General features: G+C 47.5%; 1 protein-coding gene across 3 annotated transcripts in view; it reads right to left on the bottom strand.

Moving 5' to 3' along the window:
* enah (ENAH actin regulator) overlaps positions 1-25,492 on the bottom strand; it is a 150,871-nt gene that overhangs the window by 90,183 nt on the left and 35,196 nt on the right. The window contains exon 1 of one of the 3 annotated variants that reach the window (XM_045211251.1): positions 11,837-12,174. The exons of 1 other annotated variant lie outside the window; for it this stretch is intronic. In XM_045211251.1, the coding sequence (XP_045067186.1) occupies positions 11,837-11,928 (92 nt within the window). In that variant the 5' untranslated portion in view covers positions 11,929-12,174. Of the gene's footprint in view, positions 1-11,836; positions 12,175-25,492 lie in introns of those variants that run through there. One more of the 3 variants, XM_045211253.1, reaches the window with a different exon arrangement.

Here is a 25,492-nt window from a genome sequence, read left to right as displayed (position 1 = left end):
AACAGTTCACCCAAGTGTTTTGCTCTAAATCGCAAGTGCAACATTTGGTAAAAAATAAGGCCTACATTTTCTGCCCATATGCCCCTGCCCAGTGTCTAAATGACCTCAGAAATTATTTTAGGTTGAAGTTGAATTGAACAGTATTAAACAATCAGAATGGAGAAAAACCCATTGAAATCACTCAGCATGTATGTGCTGTCACCCTAAATGTAAAACTATTCAAAAACATAAAATACCATCCAATAGTTTTAAAATACCGTGATATGATATTTTGGCTATATCGCCCAGCTCTACCTGGATGGCAGGGAGCTCGGCCCCAGTGACATACTGGGCCGTACGCACCACCCTCTGTAACGCCTTGCGGTCGGATGCCAAGCAGTTGACATACCAAGCGGTGATGCAGCAAGTCAAGATGCTCTCAACGGTGCAGCTGTATAACTTTTTGAGGATCTGAGGAAACCAACGGGTGGAACAAGTCAGACCGGCACTGGCCGAGAGACAGAGAAATTCCACAAAAGCCTCAAAGGTAGAAAACAAGATAATACGAACAGAATTGCAAGGCTAGCTAAACACTGACAGCCCCTAGGCCTACAGGGAGGAGGGGAGCTCCCAGACTTGATGTGGGGAAGTGGATGCTTTGGAAGGGAGGAACAGGGGAGGGTCTCTTACTCAGCAGCACCATCCTCATCTCACTCAACCCACGCCTCACTCTCAGCACCCATCAGCATACAGAAAATAAACTAAGCCCAGCCAAACAGACAGAGCCAACAAAGGAAAACAACAACCAATAAACACAAAGCAACCTCATGCCCACTGAGACAAGCATCAATCCATCTTTGATATGATGACACATGAGAGCAGGGTAGGCACCGTTCAGCCATAATAACAGCTATGCTTACTGGCTGTACATTAAAAGGTAATTGCAACAGCAAATTGCTTTGTCAATAACACTGTACCAGAGTCGCCGCACAAATTACTCTTAAAAACCACTAACAGATTTCAAAATCGGAAAAACAGTATTGTAACTGAAGAGCATAATATTCGTGGCGTAGCTGGAAGATGATCTATCCTCTTTAATCCGAGAAAATCATCATTCCATTTTTGCGTTCCATTAGCTACTGTGACTATCTTTAGAACTGAATTGCTTTAGCCAGGCAGAGACAGTTCTATATCTGCCTGCCTGCTATAGTCTGTCTGTAGTGAAAGAGTGCTAATAACCTGCCAAGAGACTTGAACCCACATATCCCAGTAGACACAGCTAGCTTCCTAGTCTTAACACATACACCTCCACTAGACACAGTCATCCTCCCAGTGTAAACACACACACACACACACACGACAGCACACCTCCTATATTTGGCATGGGTCCTCAGATCCTCAAAAAGTTCTACAGCTGCACCATCAAGAGCATCCTGACTGGTTGCATCACTGCCTGGTATGGCAACTGCTCGGCCTCCGACCGCAAGGCATTACAGAGGGTAGTGCGTACGGCCCAGTACATCACTGGGGCCAAGTTTCCTGCCATCCAGGACCTCTATACCAGGCGGTGTCAAAGACTCCAGCCACCCTAGTCATAGACTGTTCTCTCTGCTACCGCACGGCAAGCGGTACCGGAGTGCCAAGTCTAGGTCCAAAAGGCTTCTTAACAGCTTCTACCCCCAAGCCATAAGACTCCTGAACAACTAATCATGGCTACCTGGACTATTTGCATTGTCCCCCCCCCGCTCCACCCCACCCCCTCTTTTACACTGCTGCTACTCTGTTTATTATCTATGGATAGTCACTTTAACTCTACCCACAAGTACATATTACCTCAATTACCTCGACTAACCGGTGCCCCCGCACATTGACTCGGTACCGGTACCCCCTGTATATAATCTCCCTACTGTTATTTTATTTTACTGCTGCTCTTTAATTATTTTATATTTTTTACTTAACACTTTTTGTTCTTAAAACTGCATTGTTCGTTAAGGGCTTGTAAGCATTTCACTGTAAGGTTGTATTTGATTTGGTTTGATTTATATATAACAATATAAACCCTACAGTCCTCGGTAGAAAGAAACGCTGCATTACACAGAATGGAAGTATTGTACAACTGTCAATCCTACTGCTTAGATAAAGAGATGACATGGAATAGGAAAGGATGGGGTCAAAAACAGTTATTTTGTCATATCCAATGCAAATTGCATATTATCCAATGCAAATTAAATGGAGAAGAACAATGGAAATGGAGCGAGCTGTAATTTATTCATGGACTACTGCTCTACTCTGTATTCAAATACATTCTATAACGAAGCTCTTATTACAAGATTCCCTAGTTTCACATTCCCACTAGTTTCCTTGTTTCACTGGACTCTTGAAGGAGACGTGTAATGAAGTACAGTATAGTGCTCTATTCTAAACCACCAGAGAGAATCTGAAACATAACGCAGGCCTTTGGCGCTGATCTGCCACCACCTTCCAACCACAGGCAACTGAATCCCAGAGGAATCCAACCCCAAACTAAGTGTCCAAGGCAGGGGAACATGTGTTAGTGGAGCCACACAGACCTCTCAGTGGGATCGAGGTAGCAACATGGCATTGGTGGTGGCAGGGCTGCCCTTCCCCATAAACATCAACGGGGGCGTTCATTACCCCTTCACTTTCTTTATCAAAATCTGCACAGTCATCTAAGCAATGGTATTGGCTGACCACCATCCCAAAACACATAACTGTTGCGTAGTGTGTGTGTGTGTGTGTGTGTGTGTGTGTACCACAGTTTACGGTTGTCATAACACAGAGACTGAGAGACCCAGAAAGGCTCTAAGGTAAATCAGAAGAATTTACAAAGCAAAACAAATTCTAATGAAAGTAGCTAGCTTCCTAATGAAGGTTGTTGTGGAGTCCTGCCTAGTAGTTGTGTAGCTAGCTGTGTAGGAAAACAAAGCTAAAGCCAGTGGCTTCTCTCTCATTGCAGATTGTAGTATTTCCAGTCCGGCACTGCTCACTCTTGGATTGCGTCCTACCTGACAGGTCGCTCCTACCAGGTGGCGTGGCAAGAATCTGTGTCACGCCCTGGCTCTAGGGACTCTTTTAAGTTGAGCCAGGGTGTGTAGAGTTTATGTTTTGTGCTCGTTGTGTCTAGTCTAGTTTTGTATATCTATGTTGGCCAGAGTGGTTCTCAATCAGAGGCAACGAGTATCAGCTGTTGCTGGTTGTCTCTGATTGGGAACCATATTTAGTCAGGTGGTTTTCCCACAGTGTTTGTGGGATCTTGTTCCTGTGTAGGTTTGTGTTTTGCACCTTTGGACGTCACGTATCGATTTGTTGTTTTGTTCGTGTATCATTTAATAAATAAGTAATGTTCACCTTCCACGCTGCGCCTTGGTCCTCCTTCAGCGATCGTGACAATCTGTCTCCGCACCACGTGCTCTCACCACTGGTGTCCCCCAGGGCTCAGTTCTAGGCCCTCTCCTATTCTCTCTATACACCAAGTCACTTGGCTCTGTCATATCCTCACATGGTCTCTCCCATCATCGCTACGCAGACGACACACAATTAATTTTCTCCTTTCCCCCTTCTGATAACCAGGTGGCGAATCGCAGACATATCAGTGTGGATGTCGGATCACCACCTCAAGCTGAACCTCGGCAAGACGGAGCTGCTCTTCCTCCCGGGGAAGGACTGCCCGCTCCATGATCTCGCCATCATGGTTGACAACTCCATTGTGTCCTCCTCCCAGAGTGCAAAGAACCTTGGCGTGACCCTGGACAACACCCTGTCGTTCTCCGCTAACATCAAAGCGGTGACCCAATCCTGCAGGTTCATGCCCTACAACATTCGCAGAGTATGACCCTATCTTACACAGAAAGCAGCACAGGTCCTAATCCAGGCATTTGTCATCTCCTGTCTGGATTACTGCAACTCGCTGTTGGCTGGGCTCCCTGCCTGTGCCATTAAACCCCTACAACTTATCCAGAACGCTGCAGCCCGTCTGGTGTTCAACCTTCCCAAGTTCTCTCATGTCACCCCGCTCCTCCGCACACTCCACTGGCTTCCAGTTGAAGCTTGCATCTACTACAAAATCATGGTGCTTGCCTACGGAGCTGTGAGGGGAACGGCACCTCCTTACCTTCAGGCTCTGATCAGACCCTACACCCAAACGAGGGCACTACGTTCATCCACCTCTGGCCTGCTAGCCCCCCCACCTCTACGGAAGCACAGTTCCCGCTCAGCCCAGTCAAAGCTATTCGCTGCTCTGGCACCCCAATGGTGGAACAAGCTCCCCCACGACGCCAGGACAGCAGATTCCATGACCACCTTCCGGAGACACTAGAAACCCTAAATTTTTAAGGAATACCTGGAATAGTATAACAGTAATCCTTCTACCCCCCCCACCCCACATTAAAAAAATATATATATATATAATAAAAAAGTGAGTGGTTGTCCCACTGGCTATCCTGTTGAATGCACCAATTTGTAAGTCGCTCTGGATAAGAGCGTCTGCTAAATGACTTAAATGTAAATGTTAAGTAGACCAGACAGACACACAACCTCTCATCATAGTCCTGATCCCATTCAGTCTCCTCATCTCCCCATTAGGCCCTCTCAGTCTGGTCTCAACACACCTACACAGCTGGCTCTGCATGGGCTCTGGGCTCTCTTCAGCCTCTCTGAAGGACAGGGTAGTACAGTACTCCACTGTGAGTACCACCACTCCACCCCCTTAGAAATATATCTAAGAGGTCATATATTCTGAACTCTATAGTAAATCCACACACAGCACACAAACCACAGAGTACAGTACACACACACACACACTACACAAAGCTGTAACGTTTGAGCAAGGTGGAATTGGAACACGAATAGGGGAGCGTTTCCCTTCTATCCCTTCATTAATGTTAATGTCTCTATACCAAAATATAACATCAAAGGGCCTGGATGTGAGAGATGAGGGAGAGGAGAGGCAGCTAGCAGTGGTGACGTCAGAGCCAGTAGAGCTGTGAAAAGCACTCCAGGGACTAGCTAGGCCTGCCTTCTTATGCAATAAAGCGCCAGCCTTCTATATCCCTACCAAAGAATACATGGCAACATATTACCGCTCTGTTTCTTACTGCTAAGAACAGGAATGCAAATCCTTTTTGAAGGAACACTCCATTATTTAGGTCTGTAAACGGGTCCAAATCATTATTTTCATCAACACAGTCGAATGAACAGATCCCATGTGGAGGTTTGTTGGACTGTCCAAGTCTTACAAATCAACTGCAGAGAACAGTTTCTGGATTTCCTTCAGACTCTTCAGTCAGTCTTCCTTGGGGCAGACCGACAACACTTCCCTCCACCACTTCCTCTGCCCCCTGTAGGCACTACACCACAGGGAGGCCTAGGTCAACAGTTGTGTGGTTTCTGATTGTCCACATGGCCACAGAGAGAGCAGAGCAACCCTGATCCCTAAATGGTGTACTCGCATGCAGTGGTTAGGGCTTAACAAACAGGAATGTTGGCCTAGGTATCTGTCCTCAGTTTTAATACCGCTTTAACAAGCGGCTGAACTATGCTCTATACTCCAAGCTGAAACCAAGGACGAACCCTGTAAATCTAAACAAAACAAAGTAAGACAAAGAAACACGAAGGACAATGTTTTGAGCCTGTGAGCGAAACCACCTCTAATGAATGCATCTGCTAAATTACTGACATGTAAATGTAATGAGGGCTCATTTACCTGGAGAGGGTCTAATGAAAAATACCAAAGGGATTTCTCTCTACAGTCAACCAAAGCAATATTGATTTGTCAGGTCAGCATTCTGCCTGATGTGATTACATGTAACCACCATGTCAGTGAGGGGAAACAAGAAAATGCTTCCAGTCTATCTGGAAGGCATTAGGGGAGGAAAGAGGATGGATGGGAGGCCCACAGGCAGTGGTATATAGTGTGTTGAGGGTTGAGGGACTGGTGTGGGTCAAGGCTTCAACTGGACCCAGAGTCCTGTAGAGCCAGAGTGAAGACTCCTAAGGGACATACACACACACAAACAACCAACACTGGGGCTAGCCTAGAACACTTTGATCCACCATTGGCTGACACACACAGCTGGATTGTGCAGCAGCACAGCACACTTCCCCACATTGGCCTCCCACGCAGCAGAGTGAACATACCAGTACTCCCACGCAGCAGAGTGAACATACCAGTACTAGCCTCCACTGCCTGAAAACCAGAAACTGGCCCCTACTCAGGTGGCTACTGGCTAGTAGTGTCACTCACACAGGGGTGAGGAGGAGCAGAATCTCAGGGCTAGCCTAGCCTGATACCAGAGTACTGCTGGCTAGAGATGGGACACAACGGTTCCCTTAAAACTCTGTGCACTCTGTGACCAGATAGTGGACTGTTCTGTTCCTAGAATTATTCCTTCACCAGAGCACAAAACGTGATATGCTTTCATTTGCTCAGCAAACAGCACACACATAGGTAGTCCCCTGTAGCTCAGTTGGTAGAGCATGGCGCTTGCAACGCCAGGGTTGTGGGTTCGTTTCCAACGGGGGGGCAGTATGAAAAATGTATGCACTCACTAACAGTAAGTCGCTCTGGATAAGAGCGTCTGCTAAATGACTAAAATGTAAAATGTAGTTTAAACACTCCTCCGCTTCAACACTTTCTCCACAGCTCCAGAGGGCTACAGGCCTATAGCAGACAGAAAGAATACTGTGGATTCCTCTCAGCTATGGTAGAAGAGCAGAAGGGGAGGCGTGAGAATGTTGCTGCTGTAAACTCACTGATTGTGGTGCCAGAAGCCTGCTGTTGTTCAGACTGTTAGAGGCCCAGTGTAGTTAGAGGTGTTGGACTGGAACCACCAGACCCCTGCTGAGAAATGCATGGAGAGCCAGTATCAAGGCTAACGCTAGCAGGCTAATCAGGCTAACGCTAGTATGCTAATCACTGAAAGACCTCGTCCTCCCACTCCTCTTCAGCTTGTATTCAACTTAAGACACCTGACTGATTACAGATGTAAGATCTTAATTTGATCACCCTGTTGCACGAGAACATGTAGTGTATTTGAGGTTAAAAAAGGCTTCTGAAGTATGTAATTTCCACTTGGAAATTTCAGACTTGATTTTCCCTTGTATCAACCCCTACAAAAATGTCCATTAATTATAATCCACATAATAATAATAATTAACGTTTCCTGATGCTGCAGGATTATTTTCCTGCTGTAGCAAACCGGCTCAAATTAAGATCCTACATCTGTATATCATCAATAAGGAATTTATATGATTCATAGAATGGTTTCGTGATAGTCTGGACCATCTGTATATCTTTAGCAAACATGTCTGGCATGACAACAATAGTCAGAGGCAGATCGTTATAAGAGTTGGCTAGATAACATAGCGTTCTGTAGCCAGGATAGTTTCTAGCAGAAGCATTGGAACACTTTGTGGTCCGATTATCCTTGAATGCACTGTAAATCCCAGTGTAAGAATGAAATACCATGAATAACCAACATTTTTCTGAACATACTAAATCATGTAATAGAGATAGAACGAGAGAGAGCCTTGATTGTCAGGAGTAGCATTGCATGAATACTGAACAGTACAATCAGTCGTTTGCAAGTTCAAGCTGTTCTCTTAAATGGCTGATAGTTGTACTGATGTCCCTAAAAGACAAGACAAGGTGTGTGTGTGTGTGCGTGCGTGCACACGTATGTGTGTCGCTCAACCCCCCTCCACAGCATGTCACAGTGCAGAAGGAACATTCTCAGTGGAAAGAGAGCAGAAAATGGATTCCTTTTCATTCCCATAATATTCCCCCTCAGAGTTTTCACTGCACGTCCCTCAATCTCACCATGTGAAACTAGTAATAAGGAAGGAGGGGGCATGTTGTAGAAATGTGTAGTGTGCCCCGTCCATCAGCCCTGCTACACTAGTCAAGGTCCTTCATTGGCTTTTCCCTAATTTTCTCCAAACTACAGCCATCACATTAGCAACACTGTGTATGTGGGTGGGTTTTTATTTGGATCCTTGGCTGCTTCCGCGTAGCTGGGAAAGAGAGCGAGAGAGGGACACCCAGACTAAGGTTGTTGGAGAACATCAGATAAAAGGGATTGACCTATTGCCTTTGTGTGTCCACGGGTGGGGAGGGAGAGAGAATGAAGATTCGAGATAACGTAAGATCACAACTGTTGTACTTTGTCATTACATCCTGCAGTCTGATTATCCTCCATTCACACACAGTCAATCACCAGCAGCTGTTTCCCTGGTCCTGCCATACGTACCGCCCGCCTGGGGATTGCAACACCTCAACACCCTACCTCACCTCTCACTTCCGCTCTGACGCCAGCCATACAGAGGGAGCCCACTCCTCCTCACCACCAACCAAACCCAGTATGGCACAAAGGGAGCAGACGGACAGCTTAAAAATACACACCACTCACTGCCATGAGTCATCCATAACACAAGCAGATTTGGTGTGATAGAGAGGGATAGACAGAGAGAGCGAAGGGGGGAAAGAGATAGGGAGAGGGAGAGAGAGACAATGTTCATTCATGCTGCTTGTTAGGCAGGACAATGTGACGCATCATGACTGTAAAAACATTCAGGCGGGCCAGCTGCTGAGGTGACATCTCTTTGAGCTGGCTGGCTGAAGCTAAACTATATGGGCTGTATTTACGAGGCAGGGGAGGCCTGGTCTCAGCCACTGGCACACAGACAGGAACACACTCTAAAAAGGGACAGTTGGGAGGCGACTGACTGAGCGATAATACCTTTATAATTATGACTTTGTGGGCTGTTCACACTGGGGCTCACGCAGTAGAGGCAATCACAAAGCACAATTCAAATGTGAAATGTAACTCAGCTGGAAAACAGGAGGCCTTTGCTTGCTTTCAGGAGATTAGTGGAAATGGGACTCAACTTTAATATCTTCTGTGAAGCCACATTCTGAACATCTTGAGGTCAGATGACAAGGGTCAGTACCTTCTCTCGTTCAACGGAGCAAGCTTGTTAACTGGTACCTTCATGATCAACACAGAGCCACACTGGACTCGAGTGACATGGAGTAAGGTCCAAGGAAGCTAGTCATAAATTCAAGAATGGACCTTTCGAGGGAAAAACCTTTCTTAATCTTGTACTGTAGTAGCAGTTGTGAAGAACACTGAGACCATCCCTATGGATTTAGTTCCACCCTAATTAAGTCATTCACCATAGGACCCAGACGACCCATGGGAGCACTAGATTACTGGGTCCTTCCCTGGTGTGATCAACAGGTAGCTGCCTCTGATTGGCTGTAACTAGTCTGACCTTTGACAGTACCATGGTAACCAGCTCCAGAAAGCTGGGGAGTGGCAGATAAAACCCTGTGCAGGTCTGTTCACCCACAACTACGTGGCCGCACACGACTTTAACACAATCATTAAGTTTGCTGACGACACGGCAGTGGTAGGCCTCATCACCAACGACAATGAGACAGCCTATAGGGAGGAGGTCAGAAACCTGGCAGTGTGGTGCCAGGACAACAACCTCTCCCTCAACATCAGCACAACAAAAGGTGCTGATCGTGGACTACAGGAAACAGAGGGCCGAGCATGCTCCAATTCACATCGATGGGGCTGTAATTGAGTTGAGAGCTTCAAGTTCCTCGGTGTCAACATCACTAAGGACCTATCATCGTCCAAACACACCTACACAGTCGTGAAGAGGGCACGACAACGCCTCTTCCCCTTCAGGAGGCTGAAAATATTTGGCATTGTCCCTCAGATCCTAAAAAAGTTATACAGCTGCATCACTGAGAGCATCTTGACTGGCTGCATCACCGCCTGGTATGGCAACTGCTTGGCATCCAACCGCAAGGCGCTACAGAGGGTAGTGTGTACGGCCCAGTACATCACTGGGGCCGAGCTCCCTGCCATCCAGGACCTCTATACCAGGCGGTGTCAGAGGAAGACCCTAAAAATTGCCGAAGACTCCAGCCACCCTAGTCATAGACTGTCTTTCTGCTACCGCACGGCAAGCGGTACCAGAGAGCTAACCCTGGGACAAAAAGGCTCCTGAACATCTTCTACCCCCAAGCCATAAGAGTGCAGTTAATCAAATTGCTACCTTTACTATTTGTATTGACACCCTTTTTATTTGAACGGACTCTCTTGCACTGGTTCTATGCACATCACTGGATTCTACCAACACACACTTCACTGAAACTCCAACACACATGCATATTGACACCACACACACTTTCACACTCTTCACATACACTGCTGCTATTATCTATCGTGATTGCCTAGTCACTTTTACCCCTACCTACATGTACATATTACCACAATAACCTCAACCACCTGGTACCCCTGCACATTGACTCGGTACCGGTCCTCCTTGTATATAATGTCCTTATTTTATTATGCTACTATTTCCTTTTTTATTCTTAGCAAGTTTTTCTTACTTTTTAACTCTGCATTGTTGGGAAAGGGCTCGGTAAAGTCTACACCTGTTGTATTCAGCGCATGTGACAAATTAAATTTGATTTGAGGTCTGTCTGGGGTTCTAACTGCAAGAGGTTGTAGTAGAGAGGTGTGGGAGAGACATTGTAATACAATGTTGTCATACCAAAACTGTCCTCCTCCCTCTGCACTCACCAGGTGTGAAGAATCATAACTCAATTATAAAGCAGAAACAAACCAAACAGGTTCCACATAAACGGAATGAGACTGCAAAATGATGACATGGCAACCGAAAGAAAAACATGTCATACAGAATGTGTTTGAGGGGAAACTTAGTTTGCATGCAGGTTCAACCCTCCGGAGGATACAGCCTTGTGAACACACTGCTAGCTTCTGTGTGAGTGACAGCAGCAGCACTGTGTTTGTGAACACGCCAGCCTCATCAGGCGTTTACAGGGTGGCTGGCGGGGCGGTGAGAAAGTGGCAGGTTAGTGCTAACTGGGACCAGTTCCTCTGGAGGTTTTTTGCCCTACTGGGCACTGTTGGCTGCCATTCAGCCAATCACAGAGAGGGATTCATATGGAACACAGCCAATCAATCTCCCACCACCCGCTTGGCTAACAGAACAGGCCCTGTTGGGCTGCATGGGAACTGCCTGGACACCACTGGTTTATTCTTCTCAGGGTTGACTGGCCACGTTGTTTGTGTTGTTGTTCCTCAACATCCTAAACATGGGATATAGGAAGCCAGACTCTCTTTCCGCATACAGAAAACCACAGTGGAACTTTCAAATTAAAAAGGGAGAGAAAACTTAAAAACATTCCCAAATGTATATGCAGTTTGAAATGATGATTTTGCTTCAGCCCCCAGTAGGCAGAGCCTAAATACACTCCGTGCACATAGAGCAGATATGTGAAGGAACTGATTCATATTTGATGAAGATTCTCCTTTGCTTAACATGATGTTTATGGCTTGCTTAACGTTCCGGCAGCCAGATGAATTAGTGTACATGTCTACTGCTCCTTGGGGAGCTATGCAGGAGAATTATACAATGAGCATAGAAATAACAGCATCTGAGAACCACTTATTGTAACATCAACATCCGTGTCAGGAAAGATATCTAACATCATACCAGAGGAATAATGGCACAATTTAGATATTAATGGCCCAAACTCTTTCTTTACCTATGTCATAGAACAAGGCTTCATGTGAAACCATTCCTGTCCAACCCAGCTGTGTTTAAGACGCCAAAAGCCTAGAAGCTCTGCTTGAATAATATGCAACAGTTTATTTGATGAGGAAGACAAGACTGACAGGCAGCAGGGCACATTCTGTACAGATAGACAACCCCAAAAAGATCCTCCAACGCAGAGAGAGGAGGAATCTAGTACTATATTAGACATACAGTACAGAAAGTAGGCTACAGTACGTACCGGTAAATTTCCATTTTGGAAGACAAGACGCATGATCTTTCATTGAGGATGAAGCTGGAAGCCTTGCGGTGTGTGGAGGTGGGGAGCTGCATAGTTCTCCCCCAGCCTACCCCTCCTCTCCTCGCCTCAGCGCCCAACGTTCGCCGTTACTGTTGCCAGACGCAGAGCAGTGCAGTCCGTCCCGCCGTCCGCCTTTCTCTCTACCACCCTTTCGGATTCATTTTGTTGCCCCCTTCTTAAAAAGGCATCAGTGACTCATGATGAAGCGATGGATGGATGCTGCGAGTCAGCGATGCTGTTGCTCCATGCTAGCCTAGCACTGATGTGAACGGCTACTGATGCTGAATCCGGCTTCTGACAGTGGTGGAGGGGTAACCTAGCAACAGGCTCTCACAACCCCCCTTCACCTTGCAGGCAGACAGTTGTTAATGGAAGATCATGTATGGAGAAGATGAAATCACTGCACACACACACACACACACACTGGTGTTTATAGCTGGGCTCAGTTCAGCAGAGCTTTCTTCTCCTCTCTCCCTCTTATTCTCTCTCCATCCCCCACCCTCCTGTCATCTGTCTCCCTCCAAAATAGACTTATCATAATAACCAGGCAGAATTAGTGGTGTTTCGTAGTGTACTAACCAGGCTTAACCAGGCATTGCCATGGAGTTATGACACACACGTTTGACAGGAGGAAGCCTCCCTTTCTGCAGGTGACGATTATAAAACTACAAAACTAAAGAGGACCCATTGTCTGAATGAATTGATATGACTTGAATCAGCAGTGCTTATGTAACAGTGTCCATGTACAGTATGGAAAGAGCACTGAGGGTATGGCATTGCTCCTGGGGTCAGGATGACAGGGTCGGGCAGGGAGAGAGACTAGCCTGTCACTGCACGTCAACACACCCTTGAGCTAACACTCTCCCACACACAACCTTCAACATTCATCTGGATACACACACACGTCCTCCTGTACTGGCTACTCCATGCTTGTTATCAGCAGTCTGTCAGCACAGTGAGAGGAGAGGATTAACCATGTGATAGCCCCTACAACAGGGGGGTCATTTTTAACCCTGGCTGATAAAACCATAGAACCCAACCACTCTCACAGTGTCACCTTAACATCTTGAGGTCAAAGTTGTCCTTAACCACATATTTAGGGTCTGATTACCAGACCCATAATCCTAATCTTAGGCTAACCTTTAGAGAGGTGAAAAATATCTGACCCTGTATCAGGGGTTAGAGACAACGTCTACCAACTCCACCTCTAATGATACTACTTTCCCCTTCCATAAGGCCCCAGGAGAGCTGACAGAACAGATGCATTCTGGTCCTGGTGTGTGGTAAGGGTGTGCGGCAGAGAGAGAGGAGTGATTCCAGACCTCACTGCATGTGAAGAGGCTGTTGGTTCGCCATGGGAACGGGAGTGAGTAACAGGTCAGCTGCAAGAGAAGGACCCAGTCAGTCACACAGAGAGAGAGAGAGCAGGCCTGCCCCTGCAGATGCACGGTCATAAAATCAGGACCCCACCTCACCCATGAACCCATAAACACTTGTATTAATTATATGGGTGATGACTAGGGCACCCCTGATTGGACAGAAACATTTCAATACCTCGCCAACAAGACTCATCTCACTATGGATGACTAAATCACTGAGCAGCACAGAGACTGTTCACATGCTGAAGAAAAAAAATCACATAATGTAAATTATGACAACTCCGCCCCAGTTTACCTGTTTATGTATCCTCATCGGGATAGTATAATGGAAATATACACAACATATAAAAGGCATAAAACCTCAGTTTAGAAAAAGGCATCTGCCATGGGAATTAATTGCATTGTTGGATAAAAGCACTTACATGAGAGCTAGTCGTCCCACGTTCAGTAACCCGCAAGTCAAGAGCTGTCAAAACACTGTAGGATTCAATTAGGGGCTGCACTCACAGAGGAGCACACTCACACTGCTGGTGGGGTATTCTTTACAATACATGTAATGAGAACACATTGGAGACACTAACTGACACATAATGCCAAAAAATTGAACTTGACCAAAATCAACATTAGAACACAGAGTGTATGTTTCGTACCCCAACCACCACAGCCATAAACAGACAGCAGAAAGTGGTATCCACCTGTGTAATGCCAGGCCCCTCAAGCTAGGGCAAGCCAGGCCGACGATGTGAGGAGATTCTGCTCTCTCCCACGTCCGCCTCCCCTCCATCTCCCCTCCCCTCTCTCTGCTCATTTTGAGTTTAATGTCACCACAGGTGGCTGAGGCATGGATAGCAGCTGACTCAGTCAGAGCCATCTCTCTACAGTCGAGAAAGAAAGAGACAAAGAGCGATCGAGATTGAGAGAGCGAGCGAGAGCGAGCAAGATACAGAGCGAGCAAGCGAGCGAGATACAGAGCGAGCGCGACAGAGAGAGAGCGACAGAGAGAGAGCAAGAGATGGAAAAGGAGGAGAGAAGTGTAGAGAGATAAGACCACTATCAGGGAGGCATGAATGATTCAGTTCTTCACTTCTAATGCCTGCAGACAAGATGCCAGACAGTCAGAGGAGGTGAAATGTAACATTTTCACCTTGGTATTCAGTGATGGTTTTAAGATTATCCTCCTTCCTTGGCCTTACAGGAGTCACAAAGAAGATGGTTGTCCTTACTAAAAGCTCAAACAGAGTGTTTTTCCATTGGTCATGTTCACAATGACAGCCATTTTAGCTCCAGTACCTTGCAGATAGGGGGAAGACATAGTTAAACATATTCCGACGGCCATGACATCAACAACAGGGACCAATTGGTCAGTAAAATGAATGGCGCAAGCAGCTGAGGTGGACAACGTCAGATCTTCAGTAAAGAATCCTAAAGGGACTTTCTGAGAAGGCTTATTCCCAGAAGCACCAATACCATGCAGGCGGCAGATGATCAGATGATCTGCTTCAGCGTTATCACTGAGGCTGAGGCTTGACGAGGAGCCATTCATACCTAAACTGTACAGGACCACCAATACTAGTCATGGGGGGAAAAAATCTATACAGTTACATATCGCAATATTATTTTGGGATAATATTATAAAATTGATACTTTGACTCCAAGTATCAATTCGTTAAAAAAACTATATTTAAAAGGAAAGGTATTGTTAGCTATAGCGCTAGTCGGCTGTACCTGCGGCAAAACTCAGGATTTTTTTTCATCCTAAAGCTTGTTCTCCATCCTTTTAAATAGTGAGCCAATATGTTTTCAGCATTTTTATTTCCACGACTGATCAAAACGAATTTTTTCATTCTCGTCTCTCCGCAGTAGACATACAGTGAGCAATACGTTTGGAACATCAAAACGCAATAAAATAGCAGTATCAAATCACAATATATTGTCAGTATGGTACCGATGTGGATGTGATGAGGAGTCAGGCGCAGGACACAGAGGTTTAGTCCAACAAACTTTACTATTAGTAAAGTGTACAATAATCCATACACAACCTCGAAAATACAGAGGCGAGAAAACAGTACGCAACATGCGTAAAACAAATACCATGAAGAGCGCAAAACACGCAGCTCAAAAGACACGCGGACAACAACACACAATATAACTAACACAAAACAGGGAACTTATAGGACACGTAATTAGGACACAAACAGACACAGGTGTACCAGACAGACCAAAGCAATCAACACACGAAACATACAACGGTGGCAGCTAGTATTCCGGGGACGGCGAACGCCGAAGCCTGCCCGAACCAGGAGGAGGAGCAGCCTCGGCCGAAACCGTGACAGTACCCCCCCCTTGACGCGCGGCTCCAGCCGTGCGCCGACCCCCGGTCTCGGGGCGGCCAGGAGGACGCAGACCCGGGCGCGTGGGATGCCCACGGTGGAACTCTGTCAGGAGGGATGGGTCGAGGATGTCCCTCCTAGGCACCCAGCACCGTTCCTCCGGACCGTACCCCTCCCACTCCACGAGATACTGGAGACCACTCCTCCGGCGCCTCGAGTCCAATATAGTCCGGACCCTGTACGCCGGTGCCCCCTCGATGTCCAAAGGGGGTGGAGGGGTCTCTCCTATCTCCTCCTCTTGGAGTGGACCAGCTACCACCGGCCTGAGAAGAGACACATGGAACGAGGGGTTAATATTTTTGTACTCAATAGGCAGTTGTAATCTGTAACACACCTCGTTCAATCTTCTCAGGACTTTGAAGGGCCCCACAAACCGCCGACCCAGCTTCCGGCAGGGCAGGCGGAGGGGCAGGTTTCGAGTCGAGAGCCAGACTCGATCTCCCGGTGCGTACACCGGCCCCTCACTGCGGTGGCGATCGGCGCTCGCCTTCTGTTGACGGATGGCACGCTGCAGATGGACATGGGCAGCGTCCCACGTCTCTTCCGAGCGCCGAATCCACTCGTCCACCGCAGGGGCCTCGGTCTGGCTCTCGTGCCACGGTGCCAGGACCGGCTGATACCCTAAAATACACTGGAAAGGTGTTAATCCGGTGGAGGAGTGGCGGAGAGAGTTCTGGGCCATCTCTGCCCAGGGGATATACCTCGACCACTCCTCCGGCCGGTCCCGGCAATAGGACCTCAAAAACCTACCCACATCCTGGTTCACACGTTCAACCTGCCCATTGCTCTCTGGGTGGTACCCCGAGGTAAGGCTAACCGAGACCCCCAGGCGTTCCATGAAAGCCCCCCAGACTCTGGAGGTGAACTGGGGACCTCGGTCGGACACAATATCCTCGGGGACCCCATAGTGCCGGAACACGTGGGTAAAAGAGGGCCTCGGCGGTCTGTAGGGCAGTAGGGAGACCCGGCAGTGGGAGGAGACGACAGGCCTTAGAAAACCGATCCACAACGACCAAAATGGTGGTATTACCCTGGGAAGGGGGTAGATCGGTCACAAAATCTACCGAGAGGTGGGACCATGGTCGTTGTGGAACGGGCAGAGGATGTAACTTACCCCTGGGCAAATGTCTAGGTGCCTTACACTGGGCACACACCGAGCAGGAGGAGACATAAACCCTCACATCCCTGGCTAACGTTGGCCACCAGTATTTCACGCTAAGGCAGTGCACCGTCCGACCAATACCAGGATGTCCAGAGGAGGGTGATGTATGAGCCCAAGAAATAAGCCGATCACGAACCTCGAGCGGAACGTACGTCCGCCCCACAGGACACTCGGGGGAGTAGGGTCGGTACGCAGCGCCCGCTCGATTTCCGCATCGACCTCCCATACTACCGGAGCCACCAGACAAGACTCCGGCAGTATGGAAGTAGGCTCAATGGACCTCTCCTCCGTGTCATACTGCCGGGACAGTGCGTCTGCCTTACCGTTCTGGGACCCAGGGATGTATGTGATCTTAAAAACAAACCGGGTCAGGAACATGTTCCACCTAGCCTGACGAGGGTTCAATCTCCTAGCTGCCCGGATGTACTCCAGGTTACGGTGATCAGTCAGAATGAGAAAAGGGTGTTGAGCCCCCTCAAGCCAATGCCTCCACACCTTTAGGGCCTGGACTACAGCTAACAGCTCCCTGTCCCCAACGTCATAATTGCGCTCCGCCGAGCTGAGCTTCTTGGAGTAGAACGCACAGGGGCGGAGCTTAGGTGGCGTGCCGGACCGTTGTGAAAGGACTGCCCCAATACCGGTCTCGGACGCGTCCACCTCTACTTGGAAAGGCAAAGAGGGATCCGGATGCGCCAGCACCGGGGCCGAGGCGAACAGGTTCTTCAGCTTGACAAATGCCCTGTCCGCCTCAGCTGACCACTGCAAGCGCACCGGACCCCCCTTTAGCAGGGACGTAATGGGAGCTGCAACCTGTCCAAAGCCCCGGATAAACCTCCGGTAGTAATTAGCAAAACCCAAGAACCGCTGCACCTCTTTTACGGTGGTTGGAGTTTGCCAATTACGCACAGCCGATACCCGATCTACCTCTATCTCCACGCCAGACGCGGACAACCGATAACCCAAAAAAGAGACGGACTCCTGGAAGAACAGGCATTTCTCTGCCTTGACATACAAGTCATGCTCCAACAGTCGTCTCAATACTCGGCGCACCTGGGCTACATGCTCGGCTCGTGTAGAAGAATACACTAGAATGTCGTCAATGTACACCACTACACCCTGCCCATGCATGTCCCGGAAAATCTCATCAACAAAGGATTGGAAGACTGAAGGAGCATTCATTAACCCGTACGGCATGACGAGATACTCGTAATGACCCGAGGTGGTGCTAAATGCTGTTTTCCATTCATCCCCCCTCCCTAATGCGCACCAAATTGTACGCGCTCCTGAGATCCAACTTTGTGAAGAACCGCGCTCCGCGTAATGACTCCGTCATCGTCGCAATCAGTGGAAGTGGGTAACTGTATTTTACTGTGATCTGATTGAGACTACGGTAATCAATACACGGGCGCAATCCCCCGTCCTTCCTCTTCACAAAGAAGAAACTCGAGGAGACCGGAGAAGTAGAGGGCCGTATGTATCCCTGTGCCAAGGACTCGGCTATGTAAGTCTCCATAGCCGCAGTTTCCTCTTGAGACAGGGGATACACATGACTCCTGGGAAAAGCTGCTCCGGTCTGGAGATTTATCGCACAGTCCCCCTGTCTATGAGGAGGTAGCCGTGCTGCCCTCGATTTGCTAAACGCTAGTGCTAAATCCTCATACTCGGGGGGAATGCGCAGTGCAGGCACTTGGTTCGGACTCTCTACCGAGGTCGCCCCTATGGAAACACCTAGACATCTCCCTACACACTGGGCAGACCACTCCATAAGAGCCCTCTGTTGCCACGCTATGGTAGGATCGTGGGTGCTTAACCAGGGAAGCCCCAACACCACTGGGTACGCAGGAGAGTCAATCAGATAGAACTGAATGATTTCCTCATGACCCCCCTGCGTAGTCATCGTCAGCGGTGCTGTGACATCCCCTGATCAGACCCGACCCCAACGGCCGGCTGTCTAATGCATGGACAGGGAATGGAACTTCTACCGGCCGAAGGGGGAATTCCTAACCTAGCACAAAATGCCCGATCAATAAAGTTCCCAGCTGCGCCTGAATCTACTAGCGCCTTATGCTGGGAATGAGGTGCCACCTGTGGAAAACGCACAGGAATACTCATGTGACCAACAGAGAGCTCTGGGTAAGTGGGGGCGCCTACTCACCTGAAATGACTCCCCAGTGCGTGACCTGTTGTCCCCTCTCTCAGAAGACCCTCCCCAGCACCTGGCCGCGGTGTGTCCTCCACGGCCACAGTTGGTGCAGGGGGTGGCCCTCCTCGGGTTCTCCCTCCTCCTCTCTCTAGCGCCAGCACCCCGAGCTCCATAGGAATTGGCTCGGAGGTGCTGGAGGATGGAATGGACGACCCCCACTCGGGGACGCCCGCGGGTGGCCAGCAGGGTGTCAAGCCGGATGGAGATGTCCACCAGCTGGTCGAAGCATAGGTTGGTGTCCCTGCAGGCCAGCTCACGACGAACGTCCTCTCGCAGGCTACACCAGTACTGGTTGATGAGGGCCCTCTCATTCCATCCCGCATCCGCAGCTAACGTCCGGAACTCCAGTGCGAACTCCTGTGCGCTCCTCTTCTCCTGTCGGAGGTAGAACAGACGCTCCCCCGCCGCCTTCCCTTCAGGTGGGTGATCGAAGACTGCCCGGAAGCGGCGGGAGAACTCAGCGTAGGTGATGGTAGCTGCGTCTATTCTCCTCCATTCGGCGTTGGCCCATTCCAACGCCTTACCGGATAGACAGGAGATGAGGGCGGAGACGCTCTCGTATCCCGAGGGCGCTGGGTGTATCGTAGCCAGGTATAGTTCTATCTGCAGGAGGAACCCCTGACACCCGGCTGCAGAACCGTCATATGCCCTCGGGAGCGAGAGCCGAATACCACTGGGTTCCGGCGCTGAGAGAGGAGGATTGACCGGTGGCGATGGGATGGTGTATGTGGACGTGGGCACCTCTCCACTAGCCAACCGGTGCAGAGTGTTGGACACCTCGCCTAGAACGGCCTCCAGTTGCCGGATCATGGAGTCCTGCTGACTGAGCCGTTCTTCTAGTGACCAGGCTGTCGTCGCTGATCCTGCTGACTCCATAAGTGGTGTGTTGTTCTGTCAGTATGGTACCGATGTGGATGTGATGAGGAGTCAGGCGCAGGACACAGAGGTTTAGTCCAACAAACTTTACTATTAGTAAAGTGTACAATAATCCATACACGACCTCGAAAATACAGAGGCGAGAAAACAGTACGCAACATGCGTAAAACAAATACCATGAAGAGCGCAAAACACGCAGCTCAAAAGACACGCGGACAACAACACACAATATAACTAACACAAAACAGGGAACTTATAGGACACGTAATTAGGACACAAACAGACACAGGTGTACCAGACAGACCAAAGCAATCAACACACGAAACATACAACGGTGGCAGCTAGTATTCCGGGGACGGCGAACGCCGAAGCCTGCCCGAACCAGGAGGAGGAGCAGCCTCGGCCGAAACCGTGACATATATACAGTGCATTCGGAAAGTATTCAGACCCCTTGACTTTTTCCACATTTTGTTACATTACAGCCTTATTCTAAAATTGATTAAATATTTTTTTGTGATGAATACATTTGCCCTTCGCTGCTAAACAAAGGACGACACCCAGCTGCTCAAAGGCTCTTCTCTTTCCCAGCTGTTTTAGCTGCACAGACAAGCAAAATCGGCCCCTGTTCAGATCACACTGGCAAAAACAGTCATGTGTGACAGTACTTCCGAGCATTGAGGGACCCAGTGAGAAAAAAAGAGAGTGAATCAGGTAAGTGTTGGGCAATTTTCCAGTCTTTTGCCTTTAACTTTGCCAGGCAATGCAATGCGCTGCATCATGGCATCACTGACTTCAAAGCGCCAGGACTATTAATTATATCAGATGAGATGTTCCAGGTGTACAGGGGCCTTAGGAGATAAGTGCAGCAGAGATGCTGATCTGTAACAATTCACGACCAGGAGGAAGAAACAATGAAATGGGGGAAAGGGGTGTGGGGGGGGTTGTGTTACAGTACAGACAGCTGTTAAACATAACTGGGTTAGCGTGTGTGCGCTGGTGGTGAATGTAACCCTGCTGCAGTGTAAAAGAGCCCAGGCCCGCCAGAAGCCCAGGTCTACCAGACACAGAGAAGAGGAGAATGTGGAGGATAATATATTGACCTCCAGCTCCACTGAAATCAGCAGAGTAAATCACTGATGACTAGCTCCTGACACCTGCACTGTCATTGCACTACAGGACATCATAACCAGAGAGAGCAGGGAAGGGGCAAAGGGAGAGAGAGAAGGAAAGAGACGGGATCATACAGTAAAAGAAGGAGAGAATATGGAAGAACAACATAATAAAAGAGTGAGCAAGAGAGATCAGAAAGAGAAAGTTGAGGAAAGTGAATGAGAAGAGTTGAGAGGTTGAGTGAGAGATCGAGATCAAGATAGAATGTGAGTGACGAAAGTAAGAGAGAGTTGAGGTAGAAGTTTTGCCAAGGCTGGGCTTTAAAAGGAGCTTCCCAAGCCAAGTTGTGTTAGCAACACTGTTCCAAGTATTAAGGCTGTCACAGGCCCAGACAGAGGTAATGGATAGCCAACACATGGAAAAGACTCCCTGCTCCACCAGATGACTTTTACCACACTGCAGACAGTGATGCTAGTCTGGCTAACACCTAACTCTCAAAGTCCTCCTGACTTCACAGTCTGGAATGACTCTGATGTTGTCGGCGCAATGCATTGACAATGAAGGGGGCTGTGCTTTTACGGTTTGGTTCTCTGTGTCTTTCTCACTCAAACACAGACACGCACAGCGACACACAGCCCCCGAGCACCACCCCCTTCCATTACAACGGTTGTATTTTCAAATCCAAAAGTAAAAAATTTATATTTGAGAGAACCAATCAAACCAGTCACACAATTTCTGAGCGAATATTGCATTAACAAACGCCCTCTTTTCCACACCATTGTGGTCACAGCTTTCCCTGTGCTGTGAGGCACATGGGTCGCTTCAGCCAGGCTACAGTTGTGCTGCAACCTTTTACATTTCTATGTCAAATAGAGGTATGTAGGGGGTGTGAGGATTTTCCAAAAATGTGTCTGGTGGCTGCGTCTTGGACGACTGGTGGAATTTGCAGCTGCAAGTGCTGCATTTTGATGAGTGTTAATATCAAATGGTTTAGGCTCCTCGTCACAGTTGGTATGGTTGTGGTGTATAGGCTTACAGTATGCAAAGACTTTCCTTGGTTGGCTCCTGTCTGTGTCCAACCACCTAATAGAGTAGGTCAAATATTTCTGACATCCAGCTCAGTAGAGAGATATGATCACAACAAGTCACCATTTGAGGGATATAACTGACCTTGGATTAGCGCGAGGGGCAAATCCCACAAACAATGACAGATACTGAACACATGGATAAATATCAAAGTCCCTACAGGACAAAAATCGATAACTCATTTTCTTACACTGATCAGAGGATGGAGGATACCGATGGGACTTCACACAAAGGTTATTCACCAGCAGCTGGACTGTGACGATGGTCAGTGTCATGACTCTTCTGGCTGAGGATCCAAAGGCCTCAGATCAGCTTGGCAAATGGCTGACAACAACCAGACCCTCTCACCCACAGAAGCGGGGAGGGGGGCTGGGCCGGTTTTGACACCTTAACACTCTGTCGTAAATTAGGTAGGAGGGAAATTTTTCCCTTGCTCTTCAGTATTGGTAAAGGAATGTGCTTGGTCTCCAGAAGACTTTTGCCGCCAAAACTTTTACTGTATCAATATTCCCAACATCAGAATGTGGGGAATGGTCTGTGGGGATCTAAAGAATAATCATGTCATATTGTTTATTATTTTGTGATGTCATTAAGGATGGTATCAAGAAAGTACTGTAATTTGGAAAGTATACACATTCTATTTGTCAAGTCTTCATCCAATACGTTGTGTATAAGAAATGAAAAATGAAAGTATTTTTGTTAAGATAGGAATATGATTAGTTTTCTAACGAGATCATACGTTTTCACATAAGCTATGCACAGTCAACAGCCACGCCCCGAGTGAGCTCAGAGACCGTCAGCAAGTAGGAACGCCCCTTTTACCAGAGTGCATAAGAAGCATTGGAAACAAAATTTGCATTAGACCAGAAAGCGTGGAGCTGTGGTTACACGGCTTAAAATGGTTAGACCAGAAAGCGTGGAGACGGTAGTCCACACGTTTGAAATGGTTAGAACTTTGAATCTCAACACAAGGTGAAGATCAACTCACAAGACCAGAACATTGCCAGTCTGCAGCTGTGCTTGTAAAGTGATCTAGAACTTTGACTAACCACAAGAGATGGGAAGGATAAAATCCCATCTCAGACAATCACCGAGTATCTGCTCTGAGTACACTCCACTACAAGACAGAACAAAGAACATTGTGACCTCTGGTGGACAATCAGAGCCTTACAAGTGAGCTGAGCGAAGACCCAGCCAAAACCTCCTTTCCAAGAGGGCTGGGATCAACAGAGATAGACGAGCGGCAAACACGTAAATACATTCATTGGTTTCTTACTCCAAAACGGGCGGTAGTTTGTGAGCAAAGTATGATGATTACTTTGAGGGCAGTTTCCAAATGTATCAATGATAAGTTTGACTCTCTTTGTCTCTCCCTGTCCCTTTACCCCTCCCTCTTTTGATAACCAAGCAGTCATGCTGTTAGTCCGCTAGGGACTTTTTCTCATGTATTAAGTACGTACAGTGGGGAAAAAAAGTCTTTAGTCAGCCACCAATTGTGCAAGTTCTCCCACTTAAAAAGATGAGAGAGGCCTGCAATTTTCATCATAGGTACACGTCAACTATGACAGACAAAATGAGATTTTTTTTTCCTGAAAATCACATTGTAGGATTTTTAATGAATTTATTTGCAAATTATGGTGGAAAATAAGTATTTGGTCAATAACAAAAGTTTCTCAATACTTTGTTATATACCCTTTGTTGGCAATGACACAGGTCAAACGTTTTCTGTAAGTCTTCACAAGGTTTTCACACACTGTTGCTGGTATTTTGGCCCATTCCTCCATGCAGATCTCCTCTAGAGCAGTGATGTTTTGGGGCTGTCGCTGGGCAACACGGACTTTCAACTCCCTCCAAAGATTTTCTATGGGGTTGAGATCTGGAGACTGGCTAGGCCACTCCAGGACCTTGAAATGCTTCTTACGAAGCCACTCCTTTGTTGCCCGGGCGGTGTGTTTGGGATCAATGTCATGCTGAAAGACCCAGCCACGTTTCATCTTCAATGCCCTTGCTGATGGAAGGAGGTTTTCACTCAAAATCTCACGATACATGGCCCCATTCATTCTTTCCTTTACACGGATCAGTCGTCCTGGTCCCTTTGCAGAAAAACAGCCCCAAAGCATGATGTTTCCACCCCCATGCTTCACAGTAGGTATGGTGTTCTTTGGATGCAACTCAGCATTCTTTGTCCTCCAAACACGACGAGTTGAGTTTACCAAAAAGTTCTATTTTGGTTTCATCTGACCATATTACATTCTCCCAATCCTCTTCTGGATCATCCAAATGCACTCTAGCAAACTTCAGACGGGCCTGGACATGTACTGGCTTAAGCAGGGGGACACGTCTGGCACTGCAGGATTTGAGTCCCTGGCGGCGAAGTGTGTTACTGATGGTAGGCTTTGTTACTTTGGTCCCAGCTCTCTGCAGGTCATTCACTAGGTCCCCCGTGTGGTTCTGGGATTTTTGCTCACCGTTCTTGTGATCATTTTGACCCCACGGGGTGAGATCTTGCGTGGAGCCCCAGATCGAGGGAGATTATCAGTGGTCTTGTATGTCTTCCATTTCCTAATAATTGCTCCCACAGTTGATTTCTTCAAACCAAGCTACTTACCTATTGCAGATTCAGTCTTCCCAGCCTGGTGCAGGTCTACAATTTTGTTTCTGGTGTCCTTTGACAACTCTTTGGTCTTGGCCATAGTGGAGTTTGGAGTGTGACTGTTTGAGGTTGTGGACAGGTGTCTTTTATACTGATAACAAGTTCAAACAGGTGCCATTAATACAGGTAACGAGTGGAGGACAGAGGAGCCTCTTAAAGAAGAAGTTACAGGTCTGTGAGAGCCAGAAATCTTGCTTGTTTGTAGGTGACCAAATACTTATTTTCCACCATCATTTGCAAATAAATTCATTAAAAATCCTACAATGTGATTTTCTGGATTTTTTTTCCTCAATTTGTCTGTCATAGTTGACGTGTACCTATGATGAAAATTACAGGCCTCTCTCATCTTTTTAAGTGGGAGAACTTGCACAATTGGTGGCTGACTAAATACTTTTTTTCCCCACTGTATGTATTCTGTGTTATTATTTAGTTAGCTAGTAAATAAATAATTAAACCAATTTGTGTAGTGCTGAATCATAAGTAAAGCTGGGGTTCTTGCGGATCCAAGAATTCTGTGACCATTCAGAATGACGACTGATAAGAGGTAATGATTGATACGTTGACTGTTTTATACATATTGATAGGTAAATACCTTTTTTTGGGGAGATGGTAACTCTATAAACAACTTATTCCGCGGTGCCCCAAATCCTAATGAGTTAATTGTTACATGATTCATTTGAGTAAAAATTAAACATAGTTAGTTGATTCAATAAATAACAGTCATCATATTAATGAAA

This window comes from Coregonus clupeaformis, chromosome 36 (assembly GCF_020615455.1).
Source record: "Coregonus clupeaformis isolate EN_2021a chromosome 36, ASM2061545v1, whole genome shotgun sequence".
NCBI classification, from domain to species: Eukaryota; Metazoa; Chordata; class Actinopteri; order Salmoniformes; family Salmonidae; genus Coregonus; species Coregonus clupeaformis.
Note: the sequence above shows the minus strand (reverse complement) of the source record. Positions and strands in the feature narration are given on the sequence as shown.